At 37.3% G+C, this 17,285-nt stretch overlaps 1 protein-coding gene, 1 non-coding gene and 1 pseudogene across 2 annotated transcripts; 1 reads left to right on the top strand and 2 right to left on the bottom strand.

Annotated features, from left to right (window-relative positions):
- Positions 1-3,923: 3,923 nt before the first annotated feature.
- Positions 3,924-14,691, bottom strand: LOC123812842 (annotated as a pseudogene).
- On the bottom strand, positions 10,939-11,041 carry LOC123813291. Its single transcript, XR_006784719.1, has one exon. It is a non-coding gene; the product is annotated as a U6 spliceosomal RNA (small nuclear RNA).
- A 728-nt stretch (positions 14,692-15,419) lies between the features above and the next one.
- LOC123805977 (neuropeptide Y receptor type 6-like) lies at positions 15,420-16,590 on the top strand. Its single transcript, XM_045818899.1, has one exon. It carries the CDS (start codon positions 15,475-15,477, stop codon positions 16,588-16,590), a length of 1,116 nt encoding a protein of 371 aa, XP_045674855.1. The 5' UTR covers positions 15,420-15,474.
- The last annotated feature ends 695 nt before the right edge of the window (positions 16,591-17,285 follow it).

Raw genomic sequence — 17,285 nt, 5'->3', positions numbered from 1 at the left:
TCTGGAGATTGGCATGGTTTGTCATACTTGCCATAGCATCATAGGACTATGTCTGGACATGAGGATATATATCCAACATATTCAAACATTATGTCCCAGACTGTTAGTTACTTAGGGTAACTCCTAGAAATAAATATGGACTAATATTTAGCCACAAATAAAGTTGTTTATAATACAGTGTTGTTTGTAATGGGGGCATGGGGAAGACCATCAATAGGAAACTTGTTAAATTATGCTCTATCCATAAAATGGATTATTATTGTTAAAGGAATAGTATCTTTGAAATAGTTCCTGATTTATATTACCAATTCTCACCCCACCTCCACCATCCCCCTCCAAACCTGATCAGCCATCATCAAAGAGAGGTAGAAGGTGGGATCCTGTAAGACTGGTATAAAAGTCAGCACTGTCCATGACCAAAAGGGGCAACAGGGGGTGGAAAAAAGGCAGGAAGGTTCTATGGAAAGTACCCTCAGAGGGTCATCTGATCATAAATTCCTAACTGGACAGGTCATGGTGGGTAGTTGCACCCCAGGCATATAACTTATTTAGCAAAAGTTTCATCTTTGTTTTAAGAAAGTCCTGTCCATTGTTTCTGTACATCTAGGTTAACACACCTTTGAAAATAAGCCATTAACTACCTTCAAGAGAGCACATAATCTTGTTAACAATCCTATAATCCAATCCCCGCCTTGCTTTTCTCCCACCTCCTTGTAATCTTCCTTAAATCCCCTCCTTAATTTCAAATGCATAAAACAAGCTGCAAGATGTTTTTGTCCAGAGCATTTGAGATCTTGCTCCCTGGTATATGTCTTAAGTTTGGCTCCAACAAACTCATAAAAATTAAAAATAAAAACTATTAAAAATTAAAAATAGGCACTATCAAAAAATAAAAGATTACTTTAGCTGCCATTTAACAATTGAGCTAGCCACCAGCTCACAGACTTCTTCCTGCAGAGTGAAGAAGATACCTCTGTCTTCTACTGAAACTCCTTAAAACCAGAGTTGGGAATAACTTGATTGGTTATGGGGAAGGGGAAGGGAAAGAATACAAAATAAAGTTGAAGAGGTAGGCAGGAGCTGTCATATAAGACTTGTAAGCAATAGAAAAGAATCCTGATTAGATCAGAATTGCAATCAGACATTGTTAAAATGCATTACTCAAATAAGTGACATGACATAATTTATATTTTCTCAAAATTCACTTTGATACAGTGTGGAGAAATGATTGGGAGATAAAAGAAAATGTAAGGAGCCCTGGCTGGCATAGCTCAGTGGATTGAGCACAGGCTGAGAACCAAAGCATCACAGGTTTGATTCCCAGTCAGGGCACATGCCTGGGTTGCAGGCCACAGCCCCCAGCAACCGCACATTGATGTTTCTCTCTCTCTCTTTCTCCCTCCCTTCCCTCTCTAAAAATAAATAAATAAAATCTTAAAAAAAAACTTATTAAAAAAAGAAAAGAAAATGTACGGAGACAAATAGCTAGACTATTGCCTTCCTCCTAGTGACAAATGAGGATGGTGTGGACTAGAGTGAGTAGAATAGCAAGAAAAAGAAAAGGATGGATTTAGGACACATTCTGATGAAAGTAATTGTCAAAAATGCTAAAATTGATCATATTACAGAGGTGATAGTCAGATTATTTTCCTCCTCATACTATTTCCTAAGTTCTTAAAAATAATTTTTTACATGTGAAATAAAAAACATTTACTTTAAAACAATTGAACTCTAAAATAAAATACTTCCAAGCAGACTCATGCCTAATATTTGTAGTATCTAGGGCAAGAATATAAATAAAGCCCATACCCATATCTCTAAAAATTTTAAATTTATAAGACAGTATATTAAATAAAGTGTTTGATCCACATAACATGACAAAATAAAAAAATGTGTAAAGCTATGATTTTTATATGACTAAAAGTTCACAAGATAACAGACAACTGAATTTAAGTATTATGGTATATGTTTGCATATAATGTCAATTAGCTGGCAATGTATGGAGGAATAATAAATTAGATATACATAATTCATAAATTATAATATATTTCATCAAATTTATTTTCTTACCTTAATTTCATCAAAATTGCTAAGTTATGTTGTTATAAACAAGCTTTCATCAAATTGCCAGTAAGCATCTAAAAGATTAAAAATAAAATGTAATTTGTTCAAAGTATATAAAATTTGAAGATATTGCCATGAAAAGATATACTACATTGGCCAAAAAGTCCATTTAGTTTTTTCCATAAAATAAAAGACACATTTTCTCATTTTCACCAATAACTTTCTTGATTTAGATATTTTGAGTATGCTGACTATCTCCTGTGTGGTCTAACACTGATTGTTCTCAATTAATGTCTCAATTTTATCACTATAAACTTCAACTGGTCTACCTGACTGTGGAGCATTGTCCAGTGAGAAATCTCTGGCACAAAACTTCACAAACCATTTTTGACATGTTTGATCAGTCACAGCACCTTCTCTATACACCACACAAAACTCTGTGTTTCAGTTGCATTTTTACCTTTCTTGAAATAATAAAGCATAATATGCTGAATTTTGCATATTTTCATCCATCTTCAATATTAAAATGGCTGGCTACACAAAAATTCACCAATTTTGATAAGTTTTTTGTGAATGCACACTAATATGACAGCTGTCGCAACATAATCTAACAAAATTGTTTCCAATGAGGTTAAAGACAACTAAGTACTACTAGAGCCAACTTGCAAAAAAAAACCAAATGAACTTTTTGGCCAACCCAATAGTAAAGGTGAAGTCAAATATTATTTTCATATTTGTTTTCAAACATTATCTTTTTACAAATTTCCCAAAATTATCTATATAATTAAGAAGTAATATACATGCAGATTGGTAGTTACAAAATAGTCATGAGAATATAAAGTACATTATAGAAAATATAGTCAATAATAGTGTAATAACTATGTATGGTGCCAGGTAGATATTGTAAAAAACAGTGGGAACACTCTGTAAAGTATATGATGTCTAACCATTATGCAGTGTACCTGAAACTAATACAAAATAATATTGAATATAAACTGATATTGAAAAAAATTTTAAATACATTTTGCACAGCATAAAAAAGCAATATACAAATTAAAGTTAACAAATTCAAATTTTTAAGTAAAATTATTATAATGAAGTTGAAACTCATGCAATCTTATTTTTTAAGTATATTTTATTATGTTATTACATTTGTCCCATTTTTTTCTCCCCTTTATTCCTCTTCACCCTGCACTACCCATCCCTCCAGCATCCCCCCCACCTCGGTTAATTTCCAAGGGTCATACATATAAGTTCTTTGGTTTCTCCATTTCCTATACTGTTCTTAACCTCTCCCTATTCCATTTTGTACCTACCATTTATGCTTTTATTCCCTGTACGTTTTCCCACATTCTCCCACTTCACTCTCACTGCTAATAACTCTCCATGTGATCTCCATCTCTGTGATTCTGTTCCTGTTCTAGTTGTTTGCTTTTTTTTAGGTTCAGTTGTTGATAGTTGTGAGTTTGGTGTCGTTTTGCCATGTGTAGTTTTGCTCATCTCCTTTTCTTAGATAAGTCCCTTTAATATTTCATATAACAAGGGCTTGGTGATGATGAACTCCTTTAACTTGACCTTATCTGGGAAGCACTTTATCTGGCCTTCCATTCTAACTGAAAGCTTTTTTAATTCACTTTTTAAAATAGATTTTATTTATTTATTTGAGAGGGGAGGGAAGGAGAAAAAGATGAGAAGCATAGATATATGAGAGAAACATTCATTAGTTGGCTCCCCTTTGCATCTTGACCAAAGACTAAACCTGCAACTCAACCATGTCCTCCAACCTGGAATCCTTCGCTTTGCCAGAGGGCCCCCAACAGAGCCACACATTCAGGGCTGTTATTTATTTATCAATAAGTTTAAATCCTGGAGGGGTACAGCATTACACAGATTCTGTGTCCGATGGCCTTAGCAGGAAGGTTGCTTCGAAATTTAGCACGAACCATGCCACTGTTTCCATGAGCATGAGTTACCTTTCCCCAGATGACTCTGGTTTTGTTTGGTTTATCACCAGGAGTCACTGTGTTGTTCTTTGCTTTGTACAAATAAGCACATCTCTTTCCTAGATAGAATTCAGTTTCATCTCAAGCATAAACACCTTCAATTTTGAGAAGAGCTGTGTGCTCCTCCCTCTGGTTCTGGAGACCCCATTTATAGCCAGCAAAAATGGCCTAGGACCACAGCCTTCCAGACACATTTGTTGTTGAAGAAGTCCTGTTCCTGGCAGGCACCACAGCCTTCAGGATGGAGAAAAAGCCTAACTGATAGCTTTGCTAGACAGAGTAATCTTGGATGTAGGTCCTTGCCTTTCATGACTTTGAATACTTCTTTCCAGCCCTTTCTTGCCTGTAAGATTTCTTTTGAGAAATCAGCTGATGGTCTTCTGGGAACTCCTTTGTAGGTAACTATCTCCTTGTCTCTTGAAGTTTTTAATATTCTATCCTTATTTTTAATCTTGGGTAATATAATTATGATGTGCCTTGGTGTGTGCTTCCTTGGGTCCAACTTCTCTGGGACTCTCTGAGCTTCCTGGACTTCCTGAAAGTCTATTTCCTTTGTCAGATTGGGGAAGTTCTCCTTCATTATTTTTTCATAAGTCTTCAATTTTTGCTGTTTCTCTTCTCCTTCTGGCACCCCTATGATTCAGATACTGGAATATTTAAAGTTGTCCTGAAGGTTCCTAAGCCTCTCCTCATTTTCTTGAATTCTTGTTTCTTCATTCTGTTCTCATTGAATGTTTATTTCTTCCTTCTGCCCCAAATCATTGATTGGAGTCCTGGTTTCCTTTCCTTCATTGTTGGTTCCCTGTATATTTTTCTTTACTTCACTTTACATAGCCTTCACTTATTCCTCTATTTTGTGACCATACTTAACCATTTCTGTGAGCATCCTGATTACCAGTAATTTGAACTGTGCATCTGATAGGCTGGCTATCTCCTTGTCACTTAGTTCTTTTTCTGGAGTTTTTTTGTTTTGTTTTGTTTTGTGTTTTTTTTTGGGGGGGGGCGTTTAGAGAGAGGGGAAGGGAAGGAAAAAGAGGGAGAGAAACATCAATGTGTGGTTGCCCCTCATACACCCCCTTCTGGGGACACGGCCTGCAACCCAGACATGTGCCCTGATTGGGAATCAACCCAGCAACCCTTTGGTTCAAAGGCCAGTGCTCAACCCACTGAGCCACAGCAGCCAGGACTTTTTCTGGAGTTTTGATTTATCTTTTCATTTTGGTCATATCTCTTTGTCTCAGTGCACCTGTTACATTGCCCAGGGCAGAGCCTTAGATATTCACCAGGGCAGGGCAACCCAGGCTGCTGTATTATAGTGCTGTATGTAGGGGAGGGGTATGAGAGGAAACAATGCTGCTTGCTCAGCTCTGGGCAGGCTTTCAGTCATGTTCTCTGCTACCCACAAGCAAATTGAGCCCTTCTCGTGATGGTTCCCGGTGGGTGGGTTTGTGTACGTTCTAGGACCCATGGGCCCCTCCAACAAACTCTCCTGTGAGGCTGGGAGTTTCTCCCACTGCTGCAACCCCCACAGGTTTTTACAGCTATAGGTTTTCTTTCCTGTGCTGGAACCCTGGGTTGCGCAGTCTGTCTCACTCCCCAGTTGTTCCTCCTGGTTTATCTGCACACAAATGTGGGGCCACCAGTCACCACCTTGCCTGCCTGGTCCTCCAGCCGCTGCCTTGCCATGCATCCTCTCTGCGCTGCTGCCTATCACCACCACTTCTACTAGTCTGAATGTATGTGTCTTCTTTAACTCCTTGGTTGTCAGACTTCCACGCAGTTCAATTTTCTGGCAGTTGCGCTTCTTTTTTTATTTTAAATTTGTTGTTGTCCTTTTGGTTGTGCAAGGAAGAAAAGTGTATCTACCTATGCCTCCATCTTGGCCGGTCATGCAATTTAAAAAAGAACAAAAACAATTAAACATTAATGTATGTTTTTACAAAAATAGAACTATGCACAATTCTAAGTTTCAAGGCTCATACATTGCCTATGTCAACAATCAACATTACATATGTTGTCTGGACCTTCATATATAAAATTTAAAAGTAACATGAATTGTTCATCCCTGGCTGGTGTGGCTCAGTGGACTGAGAGCTGGCCTGTAAACTGAAAGGTCCCTGGTTCGATTCCCAGCCAGGGCACGTGCCTAGGTTGTGGGCCAGGTTCCCAGTTAGAGGTATATGAGAAGCAACTGATAGATGTATCTCTCACATATCAAATGTTTCTCTCCCTTTTTTTCTCCCTCTCTTCCCCTCTCTATAAAAGTAAATAAAATCTTTTTTAAAAAAACATGAATTGTTCAATATTGTAAAATATTCCTTAGCTGCTGTGGACCACTATTACAAATATCACCTTAATTTCTGAGTAGAACAACAAATCAAAATACAAAGAGAAATAAGAAAGTAGATAGCAGTACTGAAAAATGATAATTCATTATGAAAAGCTCCATTGCATTTATGCTAAGTTAATTTTTTCCTCTCACCTAAGAACTTCTGCCCTTCTGAAATCCTCCCTAGACACCAAAGCAGTATCCATAACCTTCATGACATTCAGACATAATCACGTTTTGTTTTAAGGGGATAAGAAAAGTGATGGAGAGAAGTGTATCTGGAGCCTGAATGAGTTAGTCATTACAGTAAATATTTGAATTACAAATTGGAGTCTGCCAGGGCTAAGTACTGGATCCCAAATGGCAATTTTTTAAAAACATTTGTGATATATGGGTCCTCTAAGTATAAGATCCAAGGTACAGGCACTCTAAGGTGTTAAGGTGAAACTCTAAGCTTATTAAGTAAATAGATCACCTAGGATCTACTGAAATCTAAGGGGAAAAACATATCAAACAGGTTAATTATAATAGCTTTGTCTCTTTTTCTAAACGCATGTAAGCAGAGAGGTGTTAACAAAGTCGAGTCCTTGACAGAAGTAAAGACAGCTGTAGCAAGGTGAGAAAAAAGCAGGAAACTTTCTTTACCAAGCTTCTGGTATAATCTATCAGTTGTAGTAACACAGATGACTGAGACTTTGAGTTTAGATACTACTTATATTTGTCAAGACACTCCTCAATCTTGATTTTCCCTACATTGTTCAAAGTATGAACTCAGAGAATTACCTAATGTTTTAGTTTACACTTATGAAGGCGTATCAGTTTAAAGATAAAATGTGGTTTATAACTTAAGAATATATACAGGATGGGGCAAAAGTAGGTTTACAGTTGTTTGTATGGAAAATAATGCAATAATTAATAAATAATATGAGAATAAACTGTTTTGTGTACTCACAACTATAAACCTACTTTTGTCACACACTGTGTAACTTAAAGTAATATATAACATAATGAGATGGGAGTAATCAGAGACTTAGTCCTTTCTTTGGATGCTTGTATGGACTACACACCCTGCTGTCCAAGGCTACTAGTCTATGAACTAACTTTTGCAATTAAAACAATGAATTTTTAACTGAGGCAAACAAAACCCTAATGTTCACTAAATTTTATCACCAATAATAAGTCCAGCATAGGATTACACCACACATCCTATTAAAAATTTAAAAACAGCCCTGGTTGGGTGGCTCAGTTGGTTGTATTGCTGTCCCACACATCAAAATGTTGCAGGCTCGATTCTGGATTAGGGCACATACTTGGGTTGTGGGTTCAGTCCCTGGTCAGGGCACATATGGAGGGCAGCTGATCAATTTTTTTTCTCTTACATTGATGTTTCTCTCTCTCTTTCCCCTTCCTCTCTCTCTAAAATCAATGAGCATATCCCTGGGAGAGAATTAAAAAATTAAAATAACAACTCTAATTTCACCATTTCTCAACTTCTCATACTCATTCTAGACTTTCTTTGGGAAGGAATGTAGGAATAGAAAACAATTAACTCTGCTTAAGCTGGATTATATACTTGTCCTAAGGGAAATTCTAAAAAAATCAAGAATAATAACTATCACTTATTGAATATCAACTATGTGCTATCATTAACGTTTAAAATAAACCTGCAAGAGAGATGGCAATATTCACCTTATAAAAAGGGAATCAAGAACTCAGAGAGAAACTTAAGGTGACTCAGCTAGGTACTATGGGAAAATCTGGGTTCAGAGGCAGCTATGTCAACTTCAACTGCTTCTCAAAATCTTCACCATCGCATATGACTAAGATGATCTCTTAGTATACACCAACCCTGTGGCCTCTGTCAGTATTTGTCAGTATTTTATGTATGAAATAATTTGTTTTTCAATAAGCCCTGCTGTCTCCCAAAGTTTGCTACTCTCTATATTTCAAGTACAAGAGGTAAGTAATGGGGATACCACGAAAAGGTGACTGAGTTATGAAGAGATATGGGTCCTGAACTATTCTGACCATATCTGCTCCTCAAGTTGCTACAGAGAAGACTGGCTGCCATTCCTGTAGTGCATACTCCCTTCTTCTCTGCCACTTCTCCACTCTGCCTAGCAAGGGTCTGTAAAACACAGATGCACGATTTCCATATTGTTGACTTCCTAGGAACATTGAGTTTTTTTGTTTTTTTTTAAAGAGTTTATTTATTTATTTTTAGAGAGGGAAGGGAGGGAGAAAGACAGAGAGAGAGAAACATCAATGTGCGGTTGCTGGGAGCCATGGCCTGCAACCCAGGTATGTGGCCTGACTGGGAATCGAACCTGTGACACTTTGGTTTGCAGCCCAAGCTCAATCCACTGAGCTACGCCAGCCAGGGCTGGAACATTGAGTTTTTATTAGTCATTGTGGTGTATGGAATGGGGAAACAAAATTGACTTGCATGGCTTAGTTATAAAATTTGGGGCTCTATCATCGAACCCATGGGTTAGGAAATATTTCTAAATGTTGCTAGTCTATCCAATAGGTGATGCCAAAAATATCTTCAACCACACTTGATATTCCACAACCTTGTTTCTCAAATACTTCACTCTCACTATAAAGAAATATTCCTTATATAGCATGGGGCAAAAGTAGGTTTATAGTTGTGAGAACAAGAAAAACATTATTTTGTATTATTTTTTTCTTTTTTTAAGATTTTATTTATTTATTCTTTTTTTTTAGAGAGGGGAGAAAGGGAGAAAGAGAGAGAGAGAGAAACATCAATGTGCAGTTGCTAGGGACCGTGGCCTGCAACCCAGGCATGTGCCCTGACTGGGAATTGAACCTGCAACACTTTGGTTCACAGCCCGCACTCAATCCACTGAGCTACGCCAGCCAGGGCTATTTTGTATTACTGTTTATTAATTATATTATCTTCTATACTGTAAACCTACTTTTGCCCCACCCTGTATTTAATCTAAATTTTGCTTTTTTTCAGTCTCCTGTAACAATGAGGAATAGCCCCTTCTTATAATAATTTTTTAAATATAGAAGAGGGCTTTTCAGCCTTCACTTTTACTTAAGCAGTTCAGTTGTATCAATTTCAAAGTGGTTGATAAAAATCCTATATAATAATCCATACTTTCCTGGGGAAGTTAAGGTTAATTTTAATTTTAAAATCATTTTATTAATCTCATCAATTATAGCAAAATCAGGAATAAACACTGTCTATTAACATATAGTAAATTTTCTATAGTAGAGCAATCACTAACATTTACTAATAATTTTCCAGGAGTAATTAATTCAAATGTCTAATTTTGGCAAAGCTGATTTTTTTTAAAGTACAAATATACATATACATGCCAGAAAATGTCAGATTTTCAAGATGCTTTCTTATTATCATCTCTATAAGATGAGTGAAAGTGACATTTTGAACACATCTTTTAAGCAGTTCCATCTGATATCACTGGGCTGAGATTCTAACTCCTCCCCTCTGGCTCATCAGTGGCCTCAGATCCTACTGGATTCCAGAGCTTTGTGTGATGATTTCAACTCCAGGGAGCAGTTCTGAAATGACGCTGTAGATTGTCTGGGAGACAGATAAGCCAAGAAGGAAGAGGGGTATGTTGTGATTTGGAAAAGCAGCAAACATGTCACCTTTTGACAGAAAAATAAGCTTAGAAAAATAATTACGGAAATGAAGAAAGAAAACATGTACCAGATGAAAAGAATAGCAAGAGAGCTAGAAATATCCAACAGGTAAGAACTGGGAAACAAACCTCTACAATGCTAAAGAAAATCTTGCTAATGTAAGATTTGATAAATGTGTATTTCATGTTAAAATATTCCCATTTTTAAAATATGTGAAGATTATTAAAAATTAGAACTGTCATATTTTCATGCCTAATCATACTTGCTTATGTGATCTGTGTCTTCTTGCTTATGTGATCTGAAAAACAACTCCTTAGCTTTAGAATGAACCATCATAAGAAAATGATCAAAAGAAATCACCAAATGCTGGTATTGGCACAATAGGGTTTTAATTACTTTCTGTTTATCTGTTTGTAAATAAACTTAAACACCTGGTATACTTATTTTCATTGGCAAAGTTTAGCTCTCTTTTCTTGACACATTTAATGTATTGTTGTTTTAAAGAAATAAAATCCTCAACAACCCTATAATAACAAATTCAGTCATTAACTTTCACAGAAAATGAAAGCCAATTCATACAATTTGTGTTGGCTTGATTTTAAAAGTAACTATTAGACTTTGGGAGATAAAATATGTACATTTTTCACTAACACTTTATATGGACTCAAACAATTTTCAAATTGAAGGAAAAAACAGAAAAACCATCTCTAGCAGAGAAAAATCAAAGTACATGTAGTAAAAAAACAGATGAGTCCAATGTTATCCCTGGATCTTAAGTGTGCAGCACATACTTCTGCAATAGATAAACATAAAATTGTATTTTTTGGAATGGGTGAAGAGTTGAATAGGATAAGGAATTTGCATGATATAGAATAACCAGGCCAATCACTTTTTTTTTGGTCTTTAAAAAATACAGAACCCTTCATATATTTGCATGTCATCCTTGCATAGGGGCCATGCTAATCTCAGTATCGTTCCAGTTTAGTGCTTGTGCTGCTGAAGCAAGCACAACACTTTTTCATAAGGCTGTAAGAAAGTAGGCATTTGTTTCTTGATGCTTCTTATGGTTACTTAATATAGTACTTTGTTCTTAGGGAAAGTTCTAAGAAGTATCTTTACAGAGATTCTAGATCTATTTGTTTTCATGGAGGACAAAAGATTGATTTGATTTTTTTAATGCAGTGATCAAATAAACTAGAAATATTACTTGGCATATGTTTAGAAAGTAAAGTCTTATTCCTGACTCTGCTACTAATTATACAACTATGAGAAAGTCACTGGGTCTCAGTTGCCAGTGACTTAGTTCTATACCCTAGACAGAAGTAAAGTATCATTCCTACCCAAAGTACAGGACTGCTGTAGAGATCAAGTAAGATGGCTCACCTTATCAGCACTTAAATTATTAAGTGAATTAAGGAATATGTTAGTACTTTAAAAATCATTAAGCCCTAAACAAGCGTGAGATGTTGTTGTATCAACATAGCCATAGAATCAGTGTTCCTAGAGGTTTGAAGAAAAGGAGAGAGAGTTCTACTGAGGGAATGCTTGCAGTGTGGTCCTGCCCAACTTTGGGACCCTCACATACATGTTTGGAGAGTAGGGTGTGCAAAAGTTCACCTGCACAAAGCCACAGATTCCCTGAAATTACATAAAGAATTTTTTAATATCAAAGAATTAGAAAATGTTCTACTCACCTGCTCTTAATATTAAGAGCAAGAAATACATAAATTTCTTCAAGAAATATAAAACAGGAGGCAGCAAAAATAGTAGAAAGAGCATAGAATTCTGAAAGCCAGGAGACTTGGGCTCTGGTCCTGTTCTGCCAGTAATTAACTGCAAAGCCACATCTGTCAAATGAGAGCAGTATATTAAAACATCTGTAGAGTCTCTTCCAGGTCAAAAAACCATAGCACCAAATGAAATATAATAGATAATATAAAATATGCTTTCCTTTTTCCTAGGTTATAGACAATTAAAGGGAAGAGGGAAACAGAAAAGAATGAGACAGATAGGTAGAGAGGAAAAGAAAAACACAGAAAAACCAAAGGACAGACACATAGGAACTCTATTCCTAACCCTACCTACTCCCACAAAAAAGAGTTCTTGAGCCCTGGCTGGCATAGCTCAGTGGATTGAGTGCGGGCTGGGAACCAAAGTGTCCCAGGTTCGATTCCCAGCCAGGGTACATGCCTGGGTTGCAGGCCATAACCCCCAGCAACCGCACATTAATGTCTCTCTCTCTCTCTCTCCCTCCCTTCCTTCCCTCCCTAAAAATAAATAAATAAAATCTTAAAAAAAAAAAAAGAGTTCTTGGATAGAGACATAGAAAAACACACACACTAACAAAAAGACATTCAGATACAAAAGTAAATATGCATATAGAGACTTTGGCAGAGTAATTCTTTTATTTTGTTCATCTTGAAACTTTTAAACACAAAACTACCAAAATGTATAATGTAATATTATACTTTTGCATTAAAAGCCTAAATACACACAGCTCAAGGCATCTGCCTCATGAGGCAGACACAGCGAAGTTGAAGGTTGAAGACTACTAACTTCTACCTTATGCTAAACTTATTTTGGGGCAAAATATCACTTGGTGATGGGAGAGCTTGTATCACTGGTCATTTCCAACCAAACAAACCAAACATGAACTTTCCTAGAATAGAAATGTATCTCAAGAATTTTTTTATGAATCAAGGCTTAGTGTTATTTTGCTTCCAGGTAGGCAGTACTTAATATTTTAACTTAATAGTTACCTTTTATGTAAAGTATAAATCCCACATTGCCATTTCAAATCTGACATACAGGATTTTCCCGTGAAGCTTCTCTGTCCTTTGTAGAGGGCACTGCACAATGTAACTCCAGCACTCCCCTTTGACTCCCTCCCAGATGAGGCCCCTCAGACCTTCTTCTGATTTTTCTGAGTTTTGAGCCTATATAGGAATTTACGGAGTAGGGAGATGATTTGTGCTTTGCTACTATTCAACACAAGACAGTAAAGGGGTGTCTATGAAGTTGCAGATCTGCTGTGATACCCATCCATTCAGTCCAGACAACCCAGATCAACAAGAATGAGCAACGCAAAGGTTCCCCATGTTTATTCCCATCTCTATTACCACTCTGCTAGGAACTCTGCAAAATTGTATGAATTTCCACATCTGTAAAAAGAAAACTGTTATTCAAATCTATCTTGGCAGGATTCACAGGCAGCATTTCTTTCTTGTAGACAGTGTTAGGGCTGGGAAGGAAAAAAAGCACAAGACTTTGTTGCTTTTGTCGGGCTTTAGCGAAGCTTTTGGACCTTTCTGTACTTTGGTTTCTATCTATGAAACAGATAAAAAAAACAATCCCTTCTCTTTCCTGCAACCTTGATGTTGGAGAAATACATAGTACAGCAGACATAAAAGCACTCATAGATCTCTGGAGACCTCAACAAGGACAATAACACTAATAAGCACCTGAATTTGCACATTATTTAATAGTTTATCAGATGTTTTAAATATATTATTTCACTGGCCCTTATACCAAGGTGTACAATAGGAAGGCCATTTTAAAAAAATCATTTGAAAGATGAAGAATCTGAGGCCCAAAGAAGGGGACTGACTTGGCCAGAATCAACCCAGCTAGTTGGCAGCAGGACTGTCAGGAAGTCTAGTGCTCATTCTGGCCTACCAACCAGTGTAAGTAGTTATTGCCTCCTTTTCATTCTTTCCTTCCTCCAAGTGAAGCTTGCTTGGTAGGAGGTCTCTAGTAAACAACCATATCTTTGCATTTCTCATTTATATTTCTAGTCTGCTGACTGTCATAAAGAACTTAAATCTGTCTTGACATTCTCCTTCAACCAATACCTATAAACTCTAGGTCTGTTGAACCCCTGAATCACCCAAGCCCTAAACCCTCATTCCAAAAACCACTGTTTTTTAATTTTGCTATTTCTACTTAACACTGTATCGCATTTAAGCCAAAGATCAGTTCCTTGGGTCTTTCTTTATAAGACATACTGTCTTTATCAACAGTTTCTATTCATCTCTGGTATTTTTATGGTGTTCCTCATTGTGGTCTCTATTGTTAAAACCATGGACAGCCATAACAGGTATTCTTAAGGTGATTTCTTTCCAGTGAGAATCTGCTAAGCTTTTGAACTCAGAGAATGTAAGAGCAAGCCAAGGTAATTTCAAACAGCAGATAAAAGTTCGCTCTCTTTCATTCGTATTGCTCAGCTTCCTTTATCAGTGTTATTATGTTTTCCTCAAATTCCTAGAGAATAAAGCAAGTCGAGGGCTATTTGTTTTCAATACCCTTTTTTTTCAAGGCCCTCTTTCAATATGTCCTTTTTGGACCAGAAATCTCAGCACTTAGAATGGCAGGGGGATTACCATGCCTGTTGTATACCTGGTATGAATAATTCCACTGAATACAACTACCCTAAGCCATGCTGAGCCATAGGACCAGGACCCCCTTTCCTCTGGAAGTCAGAAGAAGGGGCTCAGAGGGAAGGAGAATTGGAGAATGCTTTCTAAATAAAGTTAGTTCTGAGTAACACCTCACCAGGCTTACCCTTTGACTTGATCTCCAGAATCCAAGCAGTGTACCTAGAAACTGCTTGTGCAGAGTATGGCACCAAACAAAGGAAAAAGTACCATGAGGAGCAGTCATTGTTACTCCACACCAGGCATGAGCTGTGATTCTAGCCCCCATCTCAGAATAAAGGCTATAGATTGTCTCTGAGCAGGGGAACTAACAGATTCTACTCAGCACACATACACTGAACACCCATTATATGCTCTGTGTTAGGGCTGTGGGACAAATTCAGTTGCATGATCTTGTTTAATCCTTACAACAGTGCAAACAATATTTTTATCCCCATTTTGCAGACAAGAAAACCAAGCAGAAAGGCTAACTGATTTATGCCAAAGTCATACAGACACCAAATTGTGATGCTCTAAATGGAACTCGGATCCAGACAGATCACTTCTGGCTCCACAGCACACACACACACACAAGACAGAGGGGAACAGGGGTAGAAATGTATATTGGGGCCGCCTTATACAGTTAGTACAATGCTGTCACATTTCCTTACTCATTAGCTTTAAAGAGTATGTTGGTGGGACAAAAAAAAGCCCTCTGAGATGAGAGGGCAATGGTATAGACAGACCCTCTGGATATCTCCCTATGTGCTCTCAGGGACAATTTCCACCTACAGAATTGTCCAGGTTGTTAAGAATGTACATTAATATTTTGCATTATGTTTAATTTTTAGAATTTCAAAAGCATATTCAAGTCATTCATGCATTTCCATCAAGCACAAAGATCAAAGAAGATTAAATCTTACAAATTATTCCTTGGAAGCCTGAAAGCAAAGTACTTCCCAAGAACTGGTGGTTAAAATATTCACCCATACAAATTAGCTTAGAAAGCTTTCTCATAACCCTGACAACAATGGAACTTCCCTTAAACCATTCAGCAGCTAATAAAACCAGTGTAAAGAGCAACAACTCTGCATATTTCTACTTTGAGTCCTGTCGACCTTCTTCTCTAGCCTTGTTCCTACTACTCACAGCCTACACTGCAGTCTTCCTCATGGGCCTTTTCGGGAACCTCTCTCTCATCACTGTCATCTTTAAGAAGCACAGAGAAGCTCAGAATGTCACCAACATACTGATTGCCAATCTCTCTCTCTCTGACATCTTGGTATGTGTCATGTGCATCCCTTTTACTGTCATCTACACTCTGATGGACCACTGGATATTTGGGGATACCATGTGCAAACTCACCTCCTATGTTCAGAGTGTCTCCATTTCCGTGTCCATATTCTCACTTGTGTTAATTGCTGTTGAAAGATATCAGCTGATTGTGAACCCCCGTGGCTGGAAACCCAATGTATCGCATGCATACTGGGGTATCACATTAATTTGGCTATTTTCCCTTATGTTGTCTATTCCCTTCTTCCTGTCCTACCACCTAACTAAGGAGCCTTTCCACAACCTCTCTCTTCCTACTGACCTCTACACCCACAGGGTAGCCTGTATAGAGAGCTGGCCCTCCAAAATGAACCAACTCCTCTTCACCACCTTCCTGTTTATGCTCCAATACTGTGTCCCTCTGAGCTTCATCCTCATCTGCTACCTGAAGATTGTTATCTGCCTCCGTAGGAGAAATGGAAAGGTGGACAGGAAGAGAGAAAATGAGAGCCGGCTCAGTGAGAACAAGAGGATCAATACAATATTGATCTCCATTGTGGTGACCTTTGGGGCCTGCTGGTTGCCCTTGAACATCTTCAATGTCATCTTTGATTGGTATCATGAGGTGCTAATGAGCTGTCAGCATGACCTGGTATTTGTAGTTTGCCATTTGGTTGCTATGGTTTCTACATGTATAAACCCTCTCTTTTATGGTTTTCTCAACAAAAATTTTCAGAAAGATCTGGTGGTATACATTCACCATTGCTGGTGCTTTACACCTCGGGAAATATATGAAAATATTGCCATCTCCACTATGCACACAGATGAGTCTAAGGGATCATTAAGATTGGCTCCTACATCAACAGGTATATAAAAATTGGTAACATTTAATACTGTATAAAAGCCCTTCTTGAATGAGAGATTGAGAGGTAATGGCTGGAGATAGAGCAAGATTCATAAAGGAAAAGCCAGAAGCAAAAAAAAAAAAAAGAGCAACTTTATGCTACCCAGTTTTGCTTTAAGCCAAACCTGTGTGTCATCTCTCTTGCTCTCATACACACACACACACACACACACACACACACACACACACAACCCTTTTTGTCTTAGGAGAATAACTCAAACAACTTAGGTGCCATCATTTGTAGCAGACAATGAAAGTGAGAAAGCAAGAGAGGTTAGGCAGCACTGATGGCTGGGGAACAAAGTACCCCAATACTATTATTCAATGGAATATCCACAAAAGTCATTATTAACGATACCTCCTTGTGTTGAAGCAACTTCACTTGCAGATATGGAAAATATAACTTTCAACCTTGTAACTATTCAATTAGCAAACTCATAAAGCCCCCTTCTAATTTATTAATTAGCTAACAAAATAAGTTTGGAATGGAAGTTAAAGGAATGGTTCTACCTTAATATTTTAACTAAGTATTGTAATTATAATTAATTCCAATGCCTAACTCAGATTCTCTAATGTATGATAAAAGCACATTTTCTTCACTAACAATGCTATTAGCATCACCAGAACAGGTAACAAACTCTTATACTCTAATTATACTAAAAATC

The sequence above is a fragment of the Phyllostomus hastatus genome, unplaced genomic scaffold (genome assembly GCF_019186645.2).
Source record: "Phyllostomus hastatus isolate PE091 unplaced genomic scaffold, TTU_PhHast_1.1 phas_contig_150, whole genome shotgun sequence".
Lineage (NCBI taxonomy): Eukaryota > Metazoa > Chordata > Mammalia > Chiroptera > Phyllostomidae > Phyllostomus > Phyllostomus hastatus.
The sequence above is the reverse complement of the archived record's forward strand: the minus strand, read 5'-3'. Positions and strand labels throughout refer to the sequence as shown.